This window comes from Dunckerocampus dactyliophorus, chromosome 4 (assembly GCF_027744805.1).
Source record: "Dunckerocampus dactyliophorus isolate RoL2022-P2 chromosome 4, RoL_Ddac_1.1, whole genome shotgun sequence".
NCBI classification, from domain to species: domain Eukaryota; kingdom Metazoa; phylum Chordata; class Actinopteri; order Syngnathiformes; family Syngnathidae; genus Dunckerocampus; species Dunckerocampus dactyliophorus.
In genome coordinates this window covers 26,091,421-26,119,287 of record NC_072822.1, presented here as the reverse complement: position 1 = coordinate 26,119,287, position 27,867 = coordinate 26,091,421, and the positions used below count along the sequence as shown (strand labels likewise).

The 27,867-nt window shown below is 41.2% G+C and overlaps 1 protein-coding gene across 1 annotated transcript in view; it reads left to right on the top strand.

The window, feature by feature from the left end:
* Positions 1-20,060, top strand: part of tacr1a (tachykinin receptor 1a) — a 60,317-nt gene extending 40,257 nt beyond the window's left edge. Inside the window, exon 5 of the mRNA XM_054774196.1 lies at positions 3,657-20,060. Coding sequence (XP_054630171.1) covers positions 3,657-3,996 — 340 coding nt within the window. The 3' untranslated portion in view covers positions 3,997-20,060. The remainder of the gene's footprint in view (positions 1-3,656) is intronic.
* The last annotated feature ends 7,807 nt before the right edge of the window (positions 20,061-27,867 follow it).

Here is a 27,867-nt window from a genome sequence, read left to right as displayed (position 1 = left end):
AGACCTTTATCTCTCGATAAATATATATAACAAATAAATATATACAAATATCTATGAAATATATATATATAGATGAAATATATCAAAACAACATCCAACTGTTGTATTGTAACATCACAGTTATTATAGTTATTACACAGTTATTATATCGCAAAATTCCTCATGAAAACCGATGCTTTTTCTTAATAATGCACAAATTAAAACCCAGTTTTACGTACCTTTCGTGTCATTTCCTTTTTCTTTCCCATCTGGAGGGCAAATAAGTTTAAAACAAAAGTTGGGACTGTAATGCAAGGGTCAATATTGGGTACAACTTTGTCGTATTGTCGTGTTTTGGGTTATGCAAAGTGGTACTGGCAAACTACATACAGTATATTGAAGTTGACCAACTCATCAAGTCCTGGTCCACCGTGTTATTGTTAACATAATAAATGTCAACACCATGAAAAATCAGCCTGTTTACGTAGACATGTGTGGTTAAAATCAATAAAAACAAACAAAGAAGGGCGGGAGGGGCAACAGGAAAGGAACTACCACTTACCTTCGATCTTCGGACTTTCTTTTTTTGCGATAGACTTCTAGCCGTTCTTGCATCCCCCTTTTAACTACTACCATTTGAAAAGTGCACAAAAGGAGGAAAACGACGTCAACCAACTGCCCTAGGTTAAAAACAATTCTGTCATTGCCTGTTCTCCTTCGGTCTCTGGTGAAAGTCCCAAGTAAATATGCAAGCAATGATGGCTAGTTCCAGTTATGTCGACAACCGCTATTGTAGGCGTTAGTCAATCTGAGGGAGGTCAACAGGTTCCATTGTATATAAAAAGTGACCCACAATAGAGAAGGCATTCATGCTCACTTTGACGCCTTGCTCTTAGAAGTCTAAAGATTGGACTCGCACATGCTGACAATGTGGCGTGATAGATGCCCGTCACGTTTATTTAGTTTGACGCGGGAAAAAAACAGATGTTGAACGACGCTGTGACAACCTGTTAATTGTCTCCTTGCTGTCACTCTGCGGGTGTTTTCACCTCTACGTGAAAAAGTGAAATACGTGAGCGTCCTAATAAATGCTGAGGTTTAGTCATTCTTCAACTGCTGATGGACTGTGTCTCTGCCAATTCAGATGATTTAAATCAAATAATGGCGATCTCCTTCCATTTGCCATCAATCTCTTCTTATCTCTTTCCCTCTCGTCTTTATTCGCTGCCCTCTCCTCTCCCTGTGATTCCGCACTGCCTCGCCTCAGCTGTTTCAGTTATCGCCACGCTATAATTTCTACTCTGTAAACCTCACATTAAGACATGTAAATTAACACCTGCCAACAGCAAGTGTGGCGGAAATGCACCCCCAAATGAATGTCGTACACATCAAGTGTTAATTTAAATTACAACATTGTTCAGTTAAACCAGGGGTCTCATCCTCAATTTCACTGGGGGCCACTGTAGGTAGAATCTGGTGAGGCTGGGCCGCATCAAGTATTGGGAGTAGGGCCGCGAATCTCTGGGTACCCTCACGATACGATACGATACGCGATGCATGGCTCACGATAACGATAATGTCTTGATACGGCCATAGAGTGACACAAACAATACATTTCAAGCCAAAAGTGATTCTAACTATGCTATGCTTTCTATTTAACTTCACCGGACGATTCTGCTATTTGTTTTTTTCTTCTTCTTCTTTCATTTCTTCTTCTCCTGTGTTTTCCGCCCAATTTTCTGCCATTCTGGCGATGAGCTGCTCCTGGATGACATGTAAAATGGTGGCTCTGCTCATTGCGAAGGGACGGCGGTTTAATATCACGATAGTTTGAGATCAAGTTGTTTTGTCACGCTTCTAATTGGGAGTGATGCCGCCTCCTAGTATTTGCCCTGTGTGTGTTTATTTACCTGTTACATCTTGTGCTGTCATTTTGTGTGGGTAGTGTTCTGTCTGGTGACCCCCTCGTCTCCATGTGATAACACCACTGTTAGTTCAGAGTCTGTGTTCACATTCCCCTGCGAGTAACACTGAACTTACCCGGCTGTCACAAGCTGCAATTACACTACGGTTTGATGTCACGTCGCGGGCTGCAAAATACAATTCGGTGGGCCGCGAATGGCCGTGGGCCGCGAATGGCCGCGGGCCGCGTGTTTGAGACCCCTGAGTTAAACAGAGACGTTTACATTACAGTTCTTTTTAGGGAGTGGCGATATTAAATTGTCAATTCCTCTCTGGAAAAGGTTAAAATGGCCTTTTTTTGTTGCATGATGATTGGACAAATACATCCATGGCTGTGAATAACAATAGCAGATTAAGGATGAATGAACGCCAGAGGGGTCATGGATTCTGTGTTCTGTGTACAGTGTGACTCACTTCGGAGTTCATTTGGGTATAATTTAGGCTTACACTAAAACTCAATTTACATTGCAGTCTAGAAACGGAACTCCTCACCTGAAAACCACGTGTACTTTACTAAAAATGGTTACTGAAATGTGAAATGAGCGGTGTCTCACTTTTTTTGAGAGATGCTGTATAATGCGGTGTATGAATGCGTTACATTTAATAACCTAAACTAAACTAAATATTACAAAATCCATACAGCCTCAGTGGTGAACACAGTGTTTGCACAAAGTGCATGGAAATGCATCTGTGTGTTTTTAGGATGTGTTTGTGGAGCCAGTTGGAACAATTCCAATAATCCTCTCAGATTTGTGTTGATGCACACCTACAATTAAGAGGCAACATTTCTATTTATCAGCCTAATTTCCCACTATGCTGAGAAGCCGGTGACTAACTTTTTCACTAATCACAGCCACCTGCTCTTGTGTGACAATGAGATTGCGTGGTGGTCTTCTTTCACTTGCGCAAAAAAGGGGATAAATAAAATAAAAAAAAAAGAAAAGAAAAGTAAAAGCATTAGATAGATGGTCACGGTTATGGTTTACAGTAAATATCATGCTCGTCCTAGGTCTAGTGCCCATGAGGCTTTTTTTTTTTGGAACAATTAATCTTGTCACGTTTTAATCTCGTGAGATCCTGTGACACGAGATCTGGTGACACCCCTAACCTTGAGTGAAGTTGTTTGATTTATGGAGATTAAATTATGTAGATTAAAAGCAGAGGTGTCAAATTAAGAGATTAATTTTGATTAATTAATTCCAGTCATATTTATTGAGGTTTTTTTTAATCACAATCAAAAAATGTTACAGTTTCGGTATGTGAATTGAGTTTTTATGAAATCTGTTTGTATGCATTGGGCTTCTTCTTGTGGTTGATTTGTTGGTGGTGCAAACCTATGGTCAGTCACACCCTGAAGTGGACATTGATTGGCTGTCATTGTGTTTGAGCCTGTTTAGCATGAGCTGATGAGCTCCCGTTGTAGTTGGGAGGGCAAGGTGAGGAGCGGTTTATTTGTTTTGGACAAGGTTTGGACATTACGCAGGAGTAGAAAGAAGCAAAGCGTATTTAATCCTTTACGGGTTTTTTTCTTTAAACAAAAAATATATCTTTATGTTTGTTTGTTTTTTTAAAGAAAAAAATGTACCACTTCTGCAAATCTATTGTGATATATTGTTTAATAACTCTTGTTTACATTTTGTCATTGAAAAGTTTGTCCACATAATATGGAGATAAAAATATCGTGAAATAGATAAAATGATGTATTTCCTCTGCAGGTTCCGTGCAGGTTTTCAACAAGCTTTCCGCTGCTGCCCCTGTGTCCCTCAAGGCTCACACGAAGGTCTGGAACTCAAGTCCACTCGTTACTTTCAAACTCAAACAAGCACCTACAAGGCAGGCCGAATGGAGACCACCGTGTCCACGGTGGTCCAGGTGGGAGACGAAATGGAGCAGTCTAAGCCGAAAGCTAGAGTTGGTCCTGGGCCTGTTGGAGCCGCTGTCACGTCTTCTTTGGAGCTGACTTCCAACGGGTCTTCGTCTTGGAGCGTCTCCAAAACGATGTCTGAGGGATCTAGCTTCTACTCCAGTAACAACCTTCAAGAGCAGACGTTGTGAGTTGCACAAAAAGACGACACGAACGTTGGAGTGACTGTGAAATATTGCTTTTCCACTCGAACGCCATTTGCAGCTGAGGGCGCCCACAACATTCTTGTGTAATTGACTCGTGCCAAAAAGGAATGATGAGTACAACGCCGAAAGTTGTACACTGAAGCAGATGCAGCGCCTTGAGTGTTCACACAACTTTCTGCTCGTCACACCCGCCCTCGCATTGCACACATCACACATTCTCCATCTCACAAGTCTATTTTAGACCAGCTGAGCTAAAACATGACACCAGCAAGCTGTCAGTGCACAGCTCTTCATTCCACACAAGTGTTTTCTGCAAAGAGACAAAGCTGGAGGACCTCTGGTTTGGGAGTATTTTCATGCCAATTTGTCCCCCAAGTGAGACATGTCAAGCTTGAGCACCTGTTTGGCTCAAGGGAGCCCCGACAGACGCTCCTGGAAAGTAGTGATGATTACCTGAAACACCGTCATGACTATTTCATCACGATAAACATTGACTCCAACAGCTGCTAGCATCTTGTCTGCATCACAGGGATGCTCCAGAGACTGACAACTGGCGGAGGCCAACCTTGAACAGAACACAAAACTGTCACAGGAATGAAGCAAGCCTACTAAGTCCCACACCTTGCATTCTAAACAGCACTTTGACTCTACAACACAACGTACCTTTGCTCAGCACTTATTTGCTCAATGCTTCTCACATGTTCAAACTTTACTGCTGTGTGCTCCAGCATGCTGTGTGTTTACTTCACACATTTGAACGCAATTTAGCGTAAAATGAAAAAAGTAGACATAAAATGATTCAAGAATTCAGAATCTGAGCAAAAAATGGGAGAATGTAATAATATGTCATAATTGTGGTAGTGGTTTGCTGTACTAAAGTGGAACCCTTTTTCAACCCCGTATTTGAAAAACGTGTTCAGTGGATCCTTGGTTAGCGTCATTAATCCGATCCAGAAGGTCCGACTCCAACCAAAACGTACTCTAACCAAATGTATCTTTCCCATACGAAATAATGTAAATCCAGTTAATCCATTCCAGAAAGCCACAAATGGTAACACAAAACACATTTTTATCGTTTTACAATTAGTTTTACATGCAGAAAACAATTTAAAATGCATATAAATACATATAAATGATGTATGAAAGGTCGATTTTCATTTATATAGCCCCGTACATCAGCTGCAACTGAACCAAAGAGCTGGACAACCAGATTAAAAGAGCATAAAACGCAAAAAATAATAAAATATTTCTTAAAATTTATAGCAAAAGTGTCACAGAATAAATACTATAATATATAATAATCATTTCTAAATAAATGTCTATATATATTCATAAATAAACAATAAGTTTTGCCTTAAATTAATGTAAGTTTATGGTGGTCCGCAATTCAACAGGTAAGACGTTCCAAAGCCTGGCTCCAGCTACAGAAAGGACCAATCACAACACTGTCTATGTTTGAACCAAGGGATCTCAAGCAGCTGTTGTTTGGCAGACTGCAGAGCTCCGCTGGGGCGATGAATGTTGAGAAGCTCACATAAATAAGATGGCACAGTACCATGAATTGCCTTAAAAAAAACATAACAAGTTTAAAAGCGACTCTACAACGGACTGGAAGGCAGTGTAGAGAGCGCACAACCAGAGTGATGTGGCTCTGTCTTGGAGTGTTGGTGAAGAGTCACGCTGCAGCATTGTGTACCAGTTGCGGACGGTTAATTGAAGACTGGTTGATACCAACACACAGGGCATTACAATAATCAGTGTGAGAACTAATACAGTCATTTCAAGATCTTGCCGACTAACAGAAGGCTTCGCTTTAGCCAGAAGGCAGAGCTGGAAAAAAATAGCTCCAACGACACAGCCAAACTTCTTGTCAAAATTCAGCTTATTGTCAAACTTTACACCCTTGATTGGTTAAGGTGACTATTACCTTCATTGAAGACGTGATTGTTGCCAAAGACACAGTGTGGCAGCGAGATCAGCACAGACAGTACTTCTTATTTCTTGAATTCGAGAGTGTCTCTCACCTCGTCTTTGCTTTTCTTATTGATCACAGCTGCAAAATAACCCAAAATGGAGCCAAAGAAAGTTTCAGGTGCCAGTATCTTGATAAAGAAGGTGAGAAACACTATTGAAGTCAAGAAATAACTCAATGCAAAACACAAAGGTGGTGTACATGTTGATCTCCCTGCCACATCGTGTCTGTCTCACATCATCAATGAAGGTAAAAGTAACGTTAAATGTTTACTTATCCCTTTCATTCATCATTTATATGCATCAAGATGTGTTTTCTGCGCGTAAAACTAGAATTGTAAAACTACAAAACGTGATCTGTGTTGACATTTTTGAAACTTGTGGCGTAACTGTGTTAGCTGGCAAAGAACTACAGTCAACCGCCGATGACATCATTGGCGGGCGACCGAGCTGAATTCCGCGTCCTGTTTCCATGTATTAGCAAGGTGCTAACGAGGACGTTTTGTGATTAAAAATACATTAAGAACACAGTTGGATTCACGAAGTGTATTAATAACCATACGAAACGAGCGCCATATTGTACACTAACCACAAAATGTGTGCACGAGCAGCATGACAAACATACACACCCGTTAGGTTTTTAAGAGCAGTATATGTATAATCATAATATGGCCATATGGAGATATTGTCGCGATCGTGAGCCATGTCATGCATATTGTAGCGTATGGTGAGGTCCCCTCAGATTCCGAGCCCGAGCAATGAAGTTAATGATAATGATTCATTTATTCCAGAAAATTTGCAAAGAAATGCCTACTTGACAATCACTAAAATAGCTTAAAGCATTTTTCTGTGACTATCAGATACCCGATAAATACGTTTGGGTCCTAAACCTGTTTGAGCGAGGCTGATCGAGGCTAATATATCTATATATCTGACTAGTTATTGGACTCAGGAGCGTCCTTGGGACTGATTTTACGTACATAAGTCTTATTCATGGAGTCATAAAATATAAGACTTGTATTACAGACTTTGATTAAGTTACATATTACAGCAGGTAATCAGTGCAATCAAAAACAAAAAAATAACCTATAAAACCAGCATGTGCTTGGGAAAGGGGTACCTAATCAGTGACGTGCTTCTGTTATTGGTCAAACCATTTAGACCTGCACAAACAGAAAGCTGAGTCGAAATCATTTTCCCCCCATTGCATTGGCACCCGCCCTTATGAATGGCATATTGTGCACACCCACTTTTTACGCCACTGATTGGACTCCATGTTTCAACATTTTCAGTGGAACCTTGTTTAGCGTCATTAATGCAAAGGACCAACTCCAACCGAAACGTACAATTTTGCCCATAACAAATAACGTAAATCCAATTAATCCAGAAAGCCAAAAATGTTAAAACATAACACGTTTTTATAGTTTTACATGCAGAAAACAATTCCAAATACATATAAATGATAAATGAAATTGATAAATGGTCATTTAAGGTTACTTTTACCTTCATTGAAGACGTGATTGTTGCCAAAGACACAATGTGGCAGCGAGATCAACACGGACACCACCTTTGTGTTTTGCTTGAATTCAAGTCTTAGCTTTTCTTATCGATCATGGCTGCAAAATAATCCTAGAATGGAGCTAAAGAAAGTCGCAAGTGCCAGCATTTTCATAAAGAAGGTGAGAAACACTATTGAATTCAAAACTCGGCAAAACTCAAAGGTGGTGTCCATGTTGATCTCGCTGCCACAGTTGGCCTCTCGCAGTGTATTAATTCAAGACAAGCCGTGGCTTAGTACACTAACTACAAAATGTACGCAAACCGAGGCAAAATTTTGGCCTTAACCAGGGCGTACGCATAACCGAGGTTCCACTGTACTCCAACGACTAAGGACACCATGATGTACAACTTCTGACATTATTCATTGGTTTTGCTTTCCGGATGTATTCATATGTAATCCAATGTTGAAGCGAATGACAGTGTTGTCGTGGCAGGGCTTTGCTGACACGTTAATGCGAATGCACGACGCTGCTTAGCATAACCACGGTAAAAGGACAACGGGAGACGCGGCTCGCTCTGCAGGAGCCCAGGAAAAGGACAGCTTGACAACGTGCACCGAGGAAGCCCATCAGGGTAATTTAACATCTGCATGCTTAAACACACACGCACTCGCGCATAAACATAAGCAACCATTGTGTGGAACGACAATACAAAAATTCCATAGTGTAGTAAATGAGTGATTGACAGCATCTAACGGCTTGGATTACTACTAACTAAATCAGGTAGGCTGGAACAAGTTGAAGATAACTTCTATGGGTTTTACACTTGTTGCTTGTTCACTGCATTAAGCAAAACACACACACACAGTGATCACCTGTTGAAATGCGTCAATCTGCCCCCCCCCCCTGTGTCCCCTGAGCCCCCACCCGCTGACTCCCGGTCTATTCTCAGCATACAAAAGCTGCTATTTTAAATTCCATCGTCAACATGATGTGAAAGCGAGACACAAACACGAAGCAGTGCAACTTGACGATGACCGCAGTCTTGTTTCGGTGGCCTGGAGTAATCCATGAAAACATTCATAGTATAAAAACTAAACAAGTCTGCTTTTTGGTATGCTATGACATTGTAACAGTCTACTAATAGTGCAGTGCCGTGGTGACGTAAACATCATAGCTGAGTGCTAAAATATGAAAATAATGTTTTGTGATAGTGACAGTCGGTGACTTCTACGAAAAATAGAAAATGTGCCAAATGTATATGACACGACATCGCATTTGGAAAGATGCAGCAAATTCAGTGTATTATTGGAATGGAAAGAATTTGCCCTTAATGCCAGCTTTACTCTACTGGGATATTCTCTGCTGTCCAGCTCAATTGTTTTGTAATGTAACAAAAGATACTTAGGATTATGTCTACATGGTTGTATCTTGTTTTATTGTTGTTGTTGCTGTTATAAATAGTGTCAGAACAAGCAGTGTTATTGAGCAGTACCTGTGATGACCATAAAACAACATGGCCTGCTGATTTTAGAAGTCCACATGCTTATACTTGTAGTCAGCCCCGGCTGTGGAGCTTTGAATCCTGACTTTATCATTTCACACCTTGAAAACATTCTTCATTTTATATTTGGTTATTACAAAATATGCATTCCAGCTTGGTCCCTCGGTTTTATTCATTCATTCCAAAAGGTCAGCAAAGCCATGTTTCCCAGAAGAAATCATGTAAATCCAATTGATCCATTCCAGACACCCAAAATATATATAACAAAAATGCATCTTATGGGTAATAAATATAGTTTTACCTGCAGAAAATAATTATAAATGCCAAATAAAGTGGGTAAATGTAAATTTAACATCACTTTTACCTTTATTGAAGACTCTTGTTGGCGAAGACGGCGAGGAGCGAAGAGGCAGGTGGGGAGGGCATGCTATTTTCGTACTTTGCCATGTGTTGTTTCCCTAATTCACCAGTGTTTCTCATCTTGCAAATTGTCGTCTTTCTCAAATTTCAACTTTCTGTGACCCCGTGGCGGGCTATTTAGCAGTCACCTCAATAAATAAAAATGCATGGGCAGTGAGTCAGCAACACGTATGGTGCTTCAGGGCAAACGGACTACAGTAATCCCTCGTTTCAAACATTTTCAAACATAAAAATGACAAAATGAAGTAAATTACAAATATGACATGTTCATATGTAGTATTCCACACTGGTCACTAGGTGTCAGTAATGTTACAATAGTCACCGCAAGAAGTCCTAGAAGTTAAAATAAACAAAACAACAACAACGAGGATCTCTCCCCATGTGTGAGTCTATACGATGTCTTATTTTCTCTTATTATGTTATGTATAATAGCGGAGTGTTAGCAGTGCGAGTGGCTGGTGTGAGTTGTGGCCAACAGCAGCTCCTGTGTGAATGTTCACTGCATATGTAATATAGTATACTGGTTACTAGGGGTCAGTAAGGTTACATTGATGAGACAATAGCCACTGCAGGAAATATTCTGTCATAGCTAACGTGTGAGTCTATGTTATGTCTTATTTATGTCTAAGACTCTCTAAGATGTCTTATTTTCTCTTATGGCGACTATAATGGGTGACTATGACTAAAGGTGACTATGTGGTGTTATTTCATGTCTAGAGGGCTCTAATAATGCTCTAACTATGAAAAAATTTCATTTATAAATAAGGAATCCTGCTTTGCGGATTTTCACTTATCACTGTCAGGTCTGGAACCAGTTAACCACGATAAAGGAGGGATTACTGTACTTCTTTACGCGCAATATTGGATGATAACTGAGACAGTGTACAAGTACCAGGGCAAAATCTAGATGAAAATTTTCATCAAAAACCAAATGATACAACGAGGGCGCTCTAAAATAATCTAAAGGTTTGACTGCAGTGGCAGAGCTACGGGGTGGCCAGTGGTGGCCGTGGCCACCTCACTGGCCATCTAGACATTTCAGGTATCAACCTATTGCCACCCCTGTGTGAGTAATGGTCTCACCTTGGCCACCCCAGTGAAAAATGTCTGGCTTTGCCACTGTTTGACTGTGTGCAGCTACAAACTAATACTTTCAACCAACATCCTACTGCTTGACTACTTCAGTGAGGTTATTCTTAAGACAGTGGTTATATTCTTGGATATGTACAGTTTTTCCCTGCAGACTGGACAACCTACATGATGTGTCTGGTTTCACTACAGTGACCCAATTCAGATTTTTCTCCCCCAAACAGGGCCCAGTTTGGCTATGCATCATTGCAATTTTGACAATGAAAACACATTTAATCAGATCCGAGCAACATTCTCACCTGACTATAATATCCACCGGTTTGAGTGCACAGTAGGTGGACAACATTAGATGCAGTATAAAGTAGTTCTCTGGAGAAGTTCCAAGAAAATGACAAAAAAAACAAATAATGGACGCCCCCATAAAAAGCTACGACGGTGCACATTTTTGATACTCTAAATTCTACAATATGCCTGCAACACTCATTAAAGGGTACTTTGGATTTTTTGACATGAAGTTGTATGACATCCCCAATAACAGCGACTTACCCCCCTCTTGGTCTCCTAAGTCCACTTCTGGTCAGATTTCCGTGAAGAACGTAGCTCCACTTAGTTGCTGGGGACAATTAAGTAAAGAGTTTGGCTTCTCCAAAACAATTGGTTTGGTTTGGTTTGGTTTAGTTTATTTGAACATGAAGGTTACAATGGAATACATCTCGTGAATCATTTTTTGACAGTTCCACATGTCCAAAAGGAGTAGGAAGAAGCAAAGCTTATTTAATCCTACCCCTCATCTATTCTACATCTAGTACAGTACATGTAGTTCACTTCCTGGATTCCATGTCATGTTTTCAGTGATAGTCAGGATAACACATAATAGATAACGGTGAGATAACCCTCCCCCCAAAAAAAGAGAGAACATTCATAATAATGATAATATGATGACAATACTAAATAAATAAATAAATAAATAAGAACAAAGCTTTTTTTTTTTTTTTTTTAAACACAACAAAGAAAATTATAAAAAAAAATAAATAAATAAATAGAAATAAATAAATAACAAATAAAATTTAATTAAATAAATAAAAAATAAAATAAAATAAAATAAAATAGAAAATAAAAAAATAAATAAATAAAATAAAATAACAAACCTGACAGAACAATCAGGACTCTTCTGCCTTGTATTTGGCAAACATCAACTGCTTGTATTGTTTTTTGAATTTGCTCATCTCTGTACATTGAGTTCTTTACTGTACATTGTTTGAGTTCTTTACTATATAAGCGTGCAAAAGATTAAAAGAGACCAAGTGGGGAGTAAGTCACTGTTATTGGGCTACACTGCTGATGGGGATACATACAACTTCATGTCAAAAAATCCGAACTATCCCTTTAAATGGATTTTACATTCAGTTTTACACAGTAAAGGTGCAGACATGTTGAAGCATTGAGTGATGTGAATGTGAGACAGCCCCCTCTGCTGGATTCATCGCTGCAGTAAAGTTAGTGTTATTAGTTAGTGTTATTAATACACTGCGTGAGTGCAGCTGTCTTCTATCACAAAATATCCTTGTTATTAGCTTGCTAACACATGGAAACAGGAAGTGGAAGTCAGCTCCGTCTATGATGTCATCCGTGGTTGACTGGTTCTTTGCTAACTAACACAGTTACACCACACTAGTTTTACAAGTACAGTTTTACATGCATAAAACAATTCTAAATGCAAATGAATAATGAATGAAAGGGATGAATGAACATTTAAGGTTACTTTTACCCTCACTGAAGGTGAGTGGTAATGTGGTTACAAAGACCTGACGTGACATTAAGATCAACACGGACACCTCCTGTGTTTTGCTGTTTAGTTATTTCTTGAATTAAATAGTGTTTCTCAACTTCTTCTTTTTTGAAAATGCTGGCAACTTTTTTTGGCTCCATTTAGGGTTGTTTTGCAGTCATGATCAAAAGAAAAGTAGAGACTTGAGGTGAGAAACACTATTGAATTCAAGTACTACCTCATGGCAAAACACCAAGGTGGTGTCCGTGTTGACCTCGCTGCCACATCGTGTCTTCAGCAGCTAATCACATCTTCAACAAAGGTAAAAGTACCCTTAAATGTTAATTTATCATTTTCATTCATCATATATATGCAATTTGAATTGTTTTATGCATGTAAAACTATAAAAACATTGCATTTTTTTGTTTTCTGGAACAGCTTAATTGGATTTCCATTACTTCTTATGGGAAAAAAATGATTCGCTTAAAGTATGTTTTGGTTAGAGTCAGTCCTTCTGGATCGAATCCTCTACTCCCTCCTGAACAGCTCGACAGGAAATTTGGAAGAATATGCACCTCCTATGTTGCCTGCGCTCTTATTTGCCTGACAAATACACGACACGGTGTCACTGTTATTAAACCCCAAAGTGTGACCCCATTAATCAATTCAACCTGAAATAGTATCTTCCAAGTTGAAATTGTAGATACCTCAGAAACTATCAGACTACGTCCATCAGGCTGAGGGGGAAAATACTTTGGAATCATCTGATGAGCTGACATCCTCAGTATCACACAAGCAGAACAGAACAGAATGATCCAGGATAACAAGAGCGCAACGGATGATGTAATTGGAGAGTTATCTGATTAGACTGTGAATGCAACCTGTCCCTTGATGCCTCCTTTCCTGAAAAGGGGATTTGGAGTCAGTTGGGCTGTGGCTGCTCCTGTCCGCATGTGTTGATGCATGTAAATGAGCCCGTAAATATAAATAGGTGTGTTGTGCAGATGGTGGGACAAAGTGGCTTCTCACTGCTCGCAAATTGAGTACCATTCTTCTTCAACTCAACAGGCTATGTTCATGTTGATGACACTCACTTGCAGATTGGTTCTGATCCTGCAGAGGTAATTGTGTAATTGTGTTATCCGGAGGACCCAGCACTCCATCATTCTGGTCCCAGATAGCAGCATCGGGGTTTCAACTTTTGGAAGATTTTTTGCAGGAATTCAGTACGCAAGGGATCGCGTTCTGTGTGGAAATGCTGTGCCTCGTTTCAACCTAAGTTTGTATGGTTGGCAGTGCAGTGTTTCTACCAGATGTTGGACAGTTAAACGTCGCAGTCGTCCCTCGCCACTTTGCGGTTCAGCTTCACTCTCTTACGGTTTTTCAAAAGAAACGAATTACTAAATTATCGCTGCTTCGTGATATACTACAGCCTATTATCTGCATATTTCATAAAATGTCACGTATCCTAAGATAAAATTAAGCATTTTCAAGCATAAAACGGCTAAATGAACGAAAATACAAATAAAAGGTATTCAGAAGATGCAATATGTAGTGTAATATCTGTGACGTGTGTGCACCTTTAAGGGGCGGGGCATGGGAAGTGACTTGTGTGATAACATCTAGCAAGAATTGACTGTGTTTAGCTGAGTGTTAGCAGTGTGGAGAGTGTGAGTGGCTGGCGTGAGTTGCAAACATGCATATTTAAGCACATTTTGCATATTTTTTTACCTAAAGTAAGGCAAAAATGGCTGACTGAACTCAAGTACAAACATAAGGCATTCAGAAGACGCATTCAAAGACATTGTGATGACATGTAGTATTCTACACTGGTCGCTAGGTGTCAGTAATGTTACTGTAATGTTAGGTGAGACACACAAGCACCAGCACCACCCTGATATGAACAGCACAAAAAAACAGATATTTGTGAAAATAACTGAAAAATATCCATCTCATCACGATCGGATACTGAAACCACCCATGGCATCGATACAAACTATGTGGATCGACCACCCACCCTGATAACAACAATATGTAACATAAAGGCAACCATTTTGTCCTCCGATTCAACTTTTTGACACAAATTAACATGCAAACGGGGATATTCTTATTGATCATGCATGCAAACACGTGTTGTCTTAAAGAGAGCATGAACCTCCGCATGAAAACGTAGCGAGCATTGTTTAAGTCAGTACAGGGTTACATAATTGCATTAGAATGCTAGCACGCCCAACCAAATTTGGCCTAATGCGATATACTGTAAATTGTCCACGCATCATAGACTGAGACAGTACTTGGAATGTCAAAACAGAATGAGAACTGGACAGTAACAGATAATTATCACGTCAGTCCATCTATTTTTTGTGAAAAGCAGGAATGAGACACCTCGATGTGTTCACATGCAACTGTTTGGACAAGCCTAGCGGTGCAGGTGAACAAGATGCTGGAGCTTTAATGAATGCGTAATCAACTTTGTTCTTAAACGAGTGGAGAGGCGCCAGGCAGGCTACACGGCGGGGGGGGAATGGTCTCATCAGTGCCATATCTTCCTGTATCTATCCATTCCTTGCCATCCAATCATGCTAATTACATCCAAGATGTGGAGAGACGAGTGCTCATGCATACTTTAAGTGTTTAAGTGGCAGAAAATCAAAAGATGACTGACTTTGGTGCAGACTACTGAGCGTGCGTGTACAAAATGCAGGTAAATGAAGTCCCTCGATCTACATCCGCCGATGCGAGTCACGTTTTAGTCTGAACTTATACCTGCATTTGACTTGAATGAACTCCTAAGTCACTCACACTGTACACAGAACACATGGAAGGTCATATAAAACAGGGTAATAAAAAGATTATGTACAAGAAAGAAATGAAAACATGATAAATATGGTTGTCTTGCATACTGGAAGGGGCGTTGCAAGGGAGGGAGAGACGGGCTTATTGGGAGGAGGAAAACCACAATACTGCTTACTTATCACTGCCTGTTTCATAGGAGCAGATCATGTCACATGTTCAAGGATACCATTTTTATCCTTGATGATTATGAAGGGAAAACATGCTTCTGGCTCCAAAATAAGACAGCAGACAAAACAAGTTATTAGAGAATAATGAAAGGTGCAATTTCATAAAACTTGCATATAAAGGGACAAGTCAATACAACCCAAACCGTTGCTAGAGAAAATGTCTGACTGTTCATGCTGAAATGTTAGTCAATATAGACAATCACATATGCGAGGGGAAGTGTGATGTTCTCCCCCTGTGAGACGGTGAAGGGCAGACTTCACATGCGTAGACACCCAAGGCTGTTTGAATCAGGAGAGTATGTGGAGGACTTGTGTAACCCTGCTTTCACACTGCCCGGTTCGGGGCTCGAACACAGGACCTTTGCAAGAGGAGACAAGAGCGCCGACCACACGGCCAGAAGCCCGGACTTTCGACCGCGTGTTCAGCGCAGCTCTCAAGGCACACGTACACGTGCACAGGCTGGCATCCGTTACGCTTGTTTTGGAGACAAGAGGCCTTGAGCGGATAATCATAGCAAGTCAGTGTGACAATGTGTATCAAAGCAGAAATACATATTCATGCCAATGCATAATTATAACTAATATTAGTCAAATGAAATTGAATAATTGACACAAAACATTTTTTAAGTGCAATACCAAACCGTATTTTCCGAGTCGAACGGCTTAGAACAAGCATGCGACCAATGTTGGTCCGTCTTTCTCCACTTTTTGAGCACTTTACAATGTCAAATTTCACTTCACTTTCACTTTCCCTTTCTGTGACGTAGCAGCACAGTGTGCCTCACGCTTGGGAGACACAATAAAGGGTTTAAAGTCAACAAGTTCAGTTCAGTTGTCCATCCACAGTGTAGCGACATGCTACTACGGATTCTTCCACTGCTACGCACACGTAGTTTTGCAGGGTATTTATAATTTACGGAAGTGCAGCGTGACCGCAAACTGTCGTAACATGAGGGTCGTCTGCATACACATTCAAGGCGGAAGGAATTACCAAATGGAAGTTGAGAATTCAAAGTACAGTGGAACTTTTCCAAGTCGACACCGTCGGTGTCCAGCGTTACACGGGAGTGTTGATGAGTGTTGCATAGCCGCCCACAGCACTTTCTAAAATGCAGTATATTAAATATAGCACAGCATAAAAGCGTAATTAATTCGTTCCAAAAGGTCCGACTCATCCTGAAACGTACTCTTAACTGAATACATTTTTCCCATAAGAAATCATGTAAATCCAATTAATTTGTTCCAGGAAGCCAAAAACGTTAACACAAAACCCGAGTTATAGTTTTACATGCAGAAAACAATTCTAAATGCATATAAATGATGAATGAAAGAAATAAATGAACATTCAAGGTTACTTTTACCTTCATTGAAGACGTGTTGACACCATGTGGCAGTGAGATCAACACAAACACCACCTTCCTGTTTTGCTATGAGTTATTTCTCGCATTCAGTGGCATTTATACCCTTCTTTATCAAAATACTGGCACTCCATTTTGGGTTATTTTGCACCAGTGAGCTGTAAGAAAAGGAGAGACTTGTGGCGTAACCCTGGTAGTTACAAAAAAAACTACAGAGTCAACCGCTGATGACATCATAGGTGGGAGACGGAGCTGACCTCCGGCCCCTGTTTCCATGTAGTAGCAAACTGCTAGCAAGGGCATTTTGTGATTAAAAATACATTCAGAGGGCCGCACAGGGGCCGAGTGGTTAGCATGTTGGCCACACAGTCAGGAGATCGGGAAGACCTGGGTTCGAATCTCCATTGGGCATTTCTGTGTGGAGTTTGCATGTTCTCCCCGTGTGTGCGTGGGTTTTCTCCGGGTACTCCGGTTTCCTCCCACATTCCAAAAACATGTTAGGTTAATTGGAGACTCTAAATTGTCCATAGGTATGAATGTGAGTGTGAATGGTTGTTTGTCTATATGTGCCCTGCCATTGGCTGGCGACCAGTCCAGGGTGTACCCCTCCTCTCGCCCGAAGGCAGCTGGGATAGGCTCCAGCATACCCCTGCGACCCTAGTGACACTAAACGGCATAGAAAATGGATGGATGGATGGATGGAGGGATTGATTGAGAACACTGTTGGACTCGAAGCATGTGACAAGACGCATGCCATATTGTACGCTAACTGAAAAAATGTACGCAAACCGAGGCAAAATTTAGGCATAGATTTTTGACGTAAACTGAAAAACACGCTATCTGTGGCATACGCCAAAGGGGACTTACATCCCAACGTACGTGCTTCTACAAAAATACGTGCAAAAATGGGGAAAATCGCAAGATTTTCAAACCCGCAGACAGCACGCAAACGCCCGTAGGAAGAAAATTGTGAAATTGGGAGGAGGAATGTCACGAATCACCTGCTTCATAAGAACAACACACTTGCAACCCCTCCGATACCCTACTTCCTCAACGCGCTGGCCACGGCTAACGCTTTTCCCAAAAATTGCGCAGCCCGTGTGTGTGGTAACACGTGCGTCAGGATGTAAGTCCCGCTTTACCGAGGTTCCAGTGTGGCTCTCATCTCACAGTCTTTTGCAACCAGTCTCATTTCCAGCTTTTTCACAAGATAAAAATGTACCTCGACTCACAATTTGGCCAGGATTTGCGCTTGATTGTGGATCTCAGTTGAAGCAGATTGGTTGCTTGTGTTTTCTTAGTGGTGCTTTGGCTCACCGCCATTGGAAAATGTCAACCATTTCCCCTGCCAGAGTTGCTAAGCCTTCATAACCTTGAGTCCATCTTTCTCCACATTTTTCCTCTCCACGTCCAATTGAAATGTAATATACAAGATTACGTTTGATTGTATTTTATCTACGCTTATGTACAATAAATGTTGTCATTTCAATGAGTTTTTTGTGAACACAGCATTAGTGTGCGCGTGCGTGTGTGTGTTTGTGAGTCGGAGTTAAAATGTGAATCTTCCAAGAGTGATGATGTTTACATATCTGACTGCCTGAGGCATGTTAGGGAATCGAACAACTTTTTGGATTATGTGCAAGTGTGTGCTGCACCGAGCCTACTAACCTCCCAGCATTGTTTTTTTTTAAAGCCTGACATAATCCTTCAAGCTGTAAATTGACATATTTCTGTCAAACCATGCCTTTTACGGCGACCATGTTCAGTGAACTGTACTTTCCAGTGCCGTAAATGTGAAACATACGCTGAAGATGTCAGACAAATACAGTAAATCCCCGCCATTACCTTCCAAGACCATCCGCGAATAGTGACGGCCATAAAAATGTGTATTTTTCACACTCTAATAACAATTATATTACTGCGTCGAGGTGCCACCGTATGCTACGCTGGCTCGCTCCTCCACCTCCAAACCCTTCTACTAGCTTGAAGTTTGAACATTTGCAATAAAACTGATGTTAACCTGCTACTAGAAGCATAATGCAGTCTTAAACCTTAAATATGCCTCACGCACTGAATAAAAAGCACTTTTAAAGTCTAAAATGTAAAGGTACTCACCGCTAATGAATGATCACGGAAGACGATCCATAGAACAGATGGAATCGAAGCCTACCCGTCAACATTTGCTTTCGTAAATAAGGGAAATGTTGGTTTTTTTATGCTTTACTATCATATATTTATAAATGATAGACAACTTAAGGTAAATGAGATGTGTTCTGTGAAAAAAAAACTGCTTTTTTCGGAGAGAGAAAGCATAAATGTGCGGGGTTTTCCCGCAAATAAAAAAAATTATAACAAGTATGACCAAAAACCCACAAATTTGCGGGAACGTGACTGCTAAATGGCCAGTATGCGGGGATCCACTAAAGTACACACTGGGTGTTGACTTCTGATCTGTGCGTTGTGTTGCTGTGTTGTTTCCCGTCATGCTTTTCGCCATCATGCCTTTGGAAATGTAAATGTTCTTCTGTAATCGAACATTGTACTCTGAAAACCAAACTGTTGTTCGAAAAAGAAAGATGACAAAAAATCCTCTATGATTTTCAGTGTTGATATGTGTTGTGTATCGACTTGTGCCTCCATCGTCACCTGTCTGCCGTCAGGTCGCCGTTATGTGCTCTGTGCCAAAATATCAGCGTAATGGAACACAAGTGATAACAGTTGTCATTTTACGGTTGTAAATTGTCTTTGTGTGTCCTCATTTTGCGTTGTGTGTATGTGACGCGACGGTATCCAACACAAAAACAAATAAAAGCAAGCATCAAAAGTTGAACGGCTTATGTTGTGTTCTGAGAGTGAAAAATCCTGACCTGCACACTTGCACATAAAGTGTGTGTGTGTGTGTGTGTGTGTGTGTGTTCAGGCAAATACCATCATTTACATTTTTTATAAGTGCTAATGCAATTACAGATGCGAAAACAACAAAACAACCCCCCCAAGAAGACAGACGTGCTTGCGTTACCTTCCAAAAGTTTCTTTTCGTTTCTTGGTAAGTATAGAATACAGCAAACCACCCCGAGTTGATTGTGTTGAACTTCACATGTGACTTGCATTTACAAGCTGTTCAAATTTCAAGACTGCTGCTATTTTTTCCTTCACGTATTCCTTTGTGGCAGGCTCATGTCACCTTCCCGAAACCTTTATCAAGTGCGCATCCAACATTTAAATAGCATTTCAACGTTCATAACTCTTATACAGGTACAGTGGGTTCCCGTGTCAGGATGGCTCCAGGCATACCTTTGGATGCCTTTATTGCAGCACCCTGATGTACAGCATACCTCCGCTTTTTGCCCTGCTTTTCATACACGTTTTTCAATGTGAGTCACCTTCCAGGATTCCCTCCGCCTCTATTCACGTACTGTGAGTATCGATCAATTCTCGTCTTTTGCTCACACCAAGTTGTCTGCATTTTAACATTTTTTTTCTCTGAAAATGGGCTATTTTTTTTGCAGAAAAACATCTCATTCACCACAAGTTGGTAATCCATAAATGCAAATAAATACAAAATGTACAATGTCAAATGTACAGCATACATGAACAACTGTTAAAAAAGCCCCAAATTTGTACTTGTTTATGCGTCACTGGTAATGTTTGTTCATCAAGCGTTGAGATTTCACATTTTATTTGGCGGCCCTTGAATGCAACATAGTTGTGTGCTGTGATTGACTACGCAAGGCCCCTCAATCCCTCATGAGCTGCATCCGGCCCAAAACCACCTATTTGTGGCCCTCAAGCTATTATTCCGGAGGGGTCAGTGCACATATACTAGGACTGTGTCCCCGTGCCGTTGATACACAGACAGCCTGTTACTGCGTCAAACAGAGTTCACTTTTGTTTTTGGACCACTTCGCATATTGACACTTCGTCCGCCATCGGAGCCTCGATTGCAAGAAAATGGCGTGTTCCAGGTTCGCTGCTTAAAGAGTGGAAGGTGAAAATCGGTAATTGAAAGAAGATTGGATTGAAACATTTGATTCATTCTCCCTCCGGCGAGACTCATGCTTGTAGGCCAGAAGACGACAGCTACGATGGAGATGTCCACTTTCAAACATCATTATGAGACAAGAGCATCAGATTTTGCCATCAGATTCAGAGGTAGCAACAACAAAGCTAAATGCACTGAAATTGTCACACATCAAGCTGCTCTTTTCTTGTCACGTGTATGACACAACCACAAAAAGCAACAGAGTGCTCACTTAGAGTGGCGTGGATCTTCAGTACGTCCAAGAAGGCGTTCTCAGATGCAATGAAATGAAAGAATGCATGACTGAAGTGACAGACAAAATGTGTGAAAACAGAAGAAAGGAAAGGACGGCTAAAATGAAGCAAATCCCCCACTCAGATTCCACAACAGTACAGTACACAGACTAAACTCCTGCACCTTCTTCAGCTGGTAGAAGACAGCTGCTCAACGCCAAGTTGTTCCTTCGTACGTCTCCTGCAACCTGTGCCAACCTGCCTTCCATTTACCTTGTGTTTTTGTGCTTTTGCTATCGTGTGTTAGTTCCTACCTGGTAGTGAGTATTATTTTCCTGCTTGGCTATTCCAGCAGCGATCCTGTTCAGTGTGCTACTGCTGTTGTTAATTACCTGCTTGGTTCTCAGCGGCGTTTTCAGTTCTCCACTAGTGTGTGAGCGTGTGAGCGCGTTTTTGCTCGCAGCGATTTTTTTTATTCCTTTTCTGTGGCTCTGCCATGTTTTTGTTTTTGGACTGAACCCCCTGTGTTTCCCCTTTTCCTCCACGGATGTCACTTTTTGTATTAAAGCTTTTTTGTTATCTCAGCCATTGTGTTCCTCTCTGCATCTTGGGGTCCGATAGCGTTACCACGCCAGCGCGTGACAGCTATATTTTATACTTCAAATGCATTTAAAGGTGCTATACCTCCTTGGCTCCAAATGACACTTTCTTCACTCGGAAAATATAAGAACGCCACCCCTGGCGAGGAGCTCCTCCTGTATAAAATGGCGACTCACTGAGATAGAACAGTGGAAGACGTCTAGAGCTGCTGCATTTTAATAATAATGAAAAAAGTGGTACACAGTGAGAGGGTATCGGTAATCCATTGTGGGGTTAAATATTGCAATAGTTCAATATATCCATATAAGGTACCGATACGCCTGACCTACACTATACTGCTTGGAACTTGGAGTTAGAGACTAATTTCCACCAGTGATCGGTGGTGCTTGCAAAGTAGGCGCTCAGCCAAATGTAACGAGCGTAAATAGAGCGGCCCGGTGATTAAGGGTTCACCTACACTACAACATCATCTGGAGCAGTTCACAAGCAATATTTATCTAATAACATGACAAAATGTAAGACCTTTTAAAAATATATACAAAAGTAAAATACATCTATTCACCAGAGATGTCAATTTCTGATCAAAGCTAGCTATGTTAGCTAGCTAGCTAGCCCTGAGAGGCAAATGTGAAGTCTGGCTAAAAAAAAAATAGTGTACACACATTGCTAATAGTGTATGGAGAAGCACTCCCGATTCTTTTTGGACATTTTGGATGGCCCACATAAAAAATGTTAGGATGAGCTGCTTTCAAGCTTTTAGAGGAGGAGAGAGAGTGCAACAGCAGCTGATCTGAGTGGGCGTCAGGGAGGCCTTTATGATATCTCACACAACGTAAGGACTATTATTTGGCTTCGCTGCGATCATCAGTCCAGCAGTGGGGATATAATGACATAGCAGGCAGCGGCCAACTACCCCTGATTATTTTCTACATAAACACTCAAACAATCTATGTCTATACTGCTCCCGAGGGGTTTTGGTGCCTAACATTTTTATGAGAGATCCATTTTCAACCAGACAGTAAAGTACACAGTCCAGTGCATCCTGGAAAATGTATTCCCTCTGAACTCACAGTCAAGGGGAAAAGGTACATTTTATGTGTGTATGTTTTAGTTTTTACTCCGGTGTGTGTGCAGTGTTGCTGCCATATAGTGATGCCAAAACAAATAATAGCTGTCTTGTTCTCAGGGTGATATTTACAGAACACAGCGCATCACCGCATATTTGAGATTCGACATCCACGTCTCTGCAAATTCAGATTTTTGGTTTTAAAAATGTGTTTTATTTTTGGGGAAAACCCACCCATTTGTGCTTTTTCTCTCCAAAAACATATCCTATCTCATTGATACTAAATCCATAATAAGTGTCTCTCATACATTCATTTATGTGTGGCGGCCCGCCAAGAATACATTTGGACCATCAGAAATATATTTGGTGCTACCTGCTCGCCCTCGCTAACAAACACATTTTAATGGGAGTGTGAATGTCGCTTGTCATTCCAAATTTGTACAGTAGATGGCATTGCTTCCTAACAGCTCATATGGGAATAAGAAACTTTGCCGCTATACTTATTGAGTATTCTGACCCCTCTGCGGTCTGTTTTGCAAGCCCGCCTTGTCTGCTTCCTGCCATTATCTCTCTTGCTACGGCCTACATTAGGAATCTTGTGTTTACATTTTTTGGGTGATGCTTGGTAGGCCAAAATATAAGCTTTTTTCAGACCGGATTTGGCCCCTGAGCCGCCTATTGAGGATGCAGATTCCCCCTCTGTTTATCAATCATCTTATATTGCTTTATATTATTAGTGGCGAGTACCTTATTAAGTTGCATTGAATAAGTGTGTGAGGCATATTTAGGGTATAAACATTGATTGTTCTTCTATGCATTTAATTTGTTAGCTTACTTTTTTTTCTTAACCTGTCCTGTTGAGCAGCTTAGTCGAGTAGTATGAGTGAACACTATGATTGTTTTGCAGGAACAGTTTTTCTTTCCAGCAGGTGAATCTGGCATACTCCTCCTGTTCCAATGGCATTGCAAATTAATCGTTAAGACCACCGAACAGAACGTGGTTAGAGGGACGAGAGACAAAGAAGAGAGGAAAGACAGCATTCGGTCACAACATTGACTGAGATCAGAGTCTGAGTAGACAATATTGGGTAAGGGTTATGGGAAGAGAAGGGACAAAGATGCAGCCACAGGTGGTGAGAGGATCCACTTCATCGCCTGTTTCTGTAGTGCTGGATGAGTCAGATAGTCAGCTGGTGCAGGAATACTAGGGGTGTAGTTGTAAGAACTGATTGAAGAACCTTGGGACTGGTTTTAGAGCCTTGTGGGAGAACCTGGTGATGGACAGGAAGAGAGAAGAGAGGGCGAGACATACCAGCAGACACAGCAATAACTGTAGTAAAAGCATCTTTATGGATGGTTGTTATTACTGCTACGGTTACTGTCATTACTGTAATAATCATTAACAACAATGACTGAAACAATGGTGATAACAATAATATTAATAATGTTAAGTACCAGATTAAAATAGGCTCAGAACAGACCATGTATGCATGCTAGTGTGTTCAAATTTGTTTAAAAAGTCTTAAAAGTGTTTGTCGCTTGGTGCCGGTGCTAGTTCCCCTTGAGGGAGCCACACCGCCCCCACGCTCCAAAGGGCACCAAGGGCTCCGCCCAGACCACCCCGGTCCCCCCAGCCCTCAAGAGTGTATGAGAGCCGCGGAAACTCCACCCCCTGGCAGCCCGAGGGACCTACAGCGGAGCACAAGGATGCCCAATCCCACAGCGGGGCATCCCCCACCAACAGGAAGGGCAGGAGCAGAGAGCTGCCCCACGCCCAAGGCCACCAAACGCTATACACAGCACGACCTCACACCCAGGACCCCCCACGAGTAGACCTCCCAGCGTCCCAGATGCCACGGCCCCGCCACATCTCTGGCAAAGAGAGTACCCAGTCCCAGGCCCACCTGACCCAGTGAGGCAGCTCAGACCAGGACAGCAAGCAACCCAGGCCGACTAGGAGGGTTCTGGATGATCCGAAGTCAGAGGAGAGCGTCAGTGTCAAGCGAGCAAGACGGGTTCGGAAGTGGCATACCGTACGGCAGCGCCTCGATGCAGCAGCACAATCTAGGTTTCATTAGCATGTCCAAAAGTTTTGACGCAGCTCAGTAGTTCATATTTCCCCATTCCGCCTCTTATTGAACTTTTATGGTCAACAATAGAAACAACTTTTTTTACAATGACTCAAAACTTTGCTGGCGGAGCTTTGCACATTGACTTGTGCAATATGCCGAGTCATGACAAATGACATTCCCTGGAGAAACGGAGGAGCTGATACAGGACAGAACGAAACGTCAGAAAGACAAACTGCCATACACAGCCCAATCTGTTATGAGTGCAGAAAACAAATGGTGACCGCTTCCAGCATTAAAAAGTACGGTACCTCTGATTGCCATGACAGTACGTCGTCATGGTGCAATTGTCATTTTATTTCATATCCGATTTTGTACACTGCAATTCCACATCATCTTTTATTTACGGCACAGAAAACCATTAAATATGCAACTGCAGCATTGCACACATGATCTGTTGTAAAGCTGTGGCATTCATCAGACAGTATTACAAATACACATACGAAGGCCATACTGTGTGCCTTTCTGTGAAACTGTATTGGGCCATTCATGGATCACACACCTGTTGCCGTTCAGCTCCCTGTTCGAGAACAGCAAGTTATGCAAAAAGTACTGAAACATTGAACACTTTACTTTTAAAGGTTAGACAGTAATCCCTCGTTTGTTGTGGTTAATTGCTTCCAGAAGTGAAATGGAAGTAGTATTCCTTATGGAATGGAATATATTTATAGGTAGAGCATAGAAAACCTCTTCATGAACATCTAAATACATTTTTGACATTATTAGAGCCCTCTAGACATGAAATAACACCCCTATGGTCACCTTTACACTCATATTACCCCATATAGCAGACATAATAAAAGAAAGTAAGACATATAAGAGAGAAAGAAGACATACTACACACACACACATGTTAGCATTAGGAGAATTCCTTGTTGGTGTTGTTCTTTTATTTTACTTCCTATTCTGTATAGTACTTCCTGCAGTGGCTATTGTCTCATCATTGTAACATTACTGACACCTAGTGGCCAGTGTAAAATGCTACATATCATCACAGTCTTTGAATGCATCTTCTGAATACCTTATACAACCCTTTAAATCATTGCTCTTTTGTGGTTGAATACGGCCTATTATTGGTGTGCAAAATATGTCATTTATGCAACTGTTACATATTTTTGACTGAATTAATCATTTTTAAGCATAAAAATGGCTAAATGACCTAAAATACAAAGATGGGGCATTCAAAGAAATTGTGATGATATGTAGTATTCTACACTGGTCACCAGGTGTCAGTAATGTTACTGTAATGTTCGGTGAGACACACAAGCACCAGACTTGATCGCCAGAACAACAGGTTTTTATTGCCGGTGTGAATGCTCAATGCACAACAGGCACAATTATCCCTAACACGGGCTAATGTTGCGGCCGTAACCCATGCCAGTCTAAAACTGAACTCCTCACCCCCGACGTCCCTTCCTGTCCGCCCCTGACTCAGCTCCCCAAGCACCGGAACACATTTACAGCAACACACACAAGCATGAGTCTTACAGAATGGCTTATTTCCTCTTATTATGTCTACTATATTAGGTAATACAAGTATAAAGGTGCTATTACATGTCTAGAGGGTTCTAATAATGTAAAAGAAAAACATATTTAGAAGGTTGTAAACTGGTGGAGGGATTGGCTGACAAGGCAACGCAACACCGGTTAGATGAGCATTTGAGATGGCGAGGATTGACTGGCACAAAGGGGGTGTGTCGTGCCTAACAAGACCAGGTGTGGGACTGAGTGAGGACTGATTGGCCATATTATTATTTAATTTTATTATTTCAATTAATTAACTAATTAATCAGCATGGCTAGTAAAAAAAAATATCCATCTTTTCTAAACCCATGTGGTTTAGTAAATAAACCCTTCTGGTGTACGAGTATGTATTTGAGTACCATGCAAATTCCCCAATGGAAGTGCAGATGAGTAGCGAAGCTACAGGCTTGATAGATGACGTCAGTAAAGAGAGAGAAATGAGATTTCACTGATTATGAGGAAACGTATAATGAGAAGATTTGGACAGGCAAGTCATCAACATTTTGAGTTATTGAGGTGCAGCTCAAGTTCTTGCTCTCAAGAGCTATGCTAGAAAGTGATTGCAGTGGTAGTTAGTTAGCATTATAGTTAGCATTAAAAAATCTTCCCCGTGACCCAGAGGTAGATGCCTAAGTTGTCAGGAAGTAGGACAGTTTTAGTTATTACAGTGGAACCTCGGTTTGCTGGGGTTAGCTTGTTTTTCGGTTAACTGTGTTAATTGTGCTTCGGTTTGCCCACATTTTCCGGTTACTGTACAACAGGGGCCACCATTGTGGTGCCCGCGGGCACCAGGTAGCCCCCCAGGACCACATGAGGTGCCCGCAAGCCTGCTTTTCATTCAGGTTTTCAGTTAATAATGTGAGAACACTAGAAAGAAATGTATTCTGTAGGTATTTATCTGGTTTCGAGCTTGTGTCAATCAAGGGTGCATGGTTGTGAACTAGTGTGCAAGCAGGCATGTGATAAGGTTGCCGGGCAACCTGTCTGCCCCACTGCCCTCATCCCCACCCCTGCACAGAGAGGCCTCCAAGCAGCCTGCCTGCACAGAAGTGAGAGCAAGCCCAGCGCAACCACAGAATAACCCCATAACACAACTCTATCTATTTCTATCAACTCTAACATGAATGTATTTTTTATCATAAAATGTCCTTGTTAGCAGCTTTCTCATTCGTGGAAACAACAAGCAGATGTCATCAGTGGTTGACTCTGTAGTTCTTTGCTGGCTAACAGGGTTACACCACAAGTCTCAAAAATGTAAACACAAAACACATTTTTATGGTTTTACACTTATACTATTACAGGCACAAAAAACAATTCAAAAGAAGATTTACTACATATTTATGAACCACATTTTAAAATGTGCAAAACATTGTCAATTTGAACAATAAAATAGCGTAAAAGGGTGGACGAGGTCTTCTTTACCACATGAGAGAGACACTCTCACGGGTTGAAAAAGAGTAGAGTGAAGAGTGATACTTGCTCTGTTTTCTTGTACGACATTTCCCTACAGATAGAGCTAATTCCTGAAGATCACGTGGCTAGAGGAATGATCACTGGCTGCATTTAAACCGATATTTATCAATAACGGGGGGATGGTCAACACTGGGACAGGTCATACTTTGAAGTTTTAAAGCATTAAAATCTTATTAAT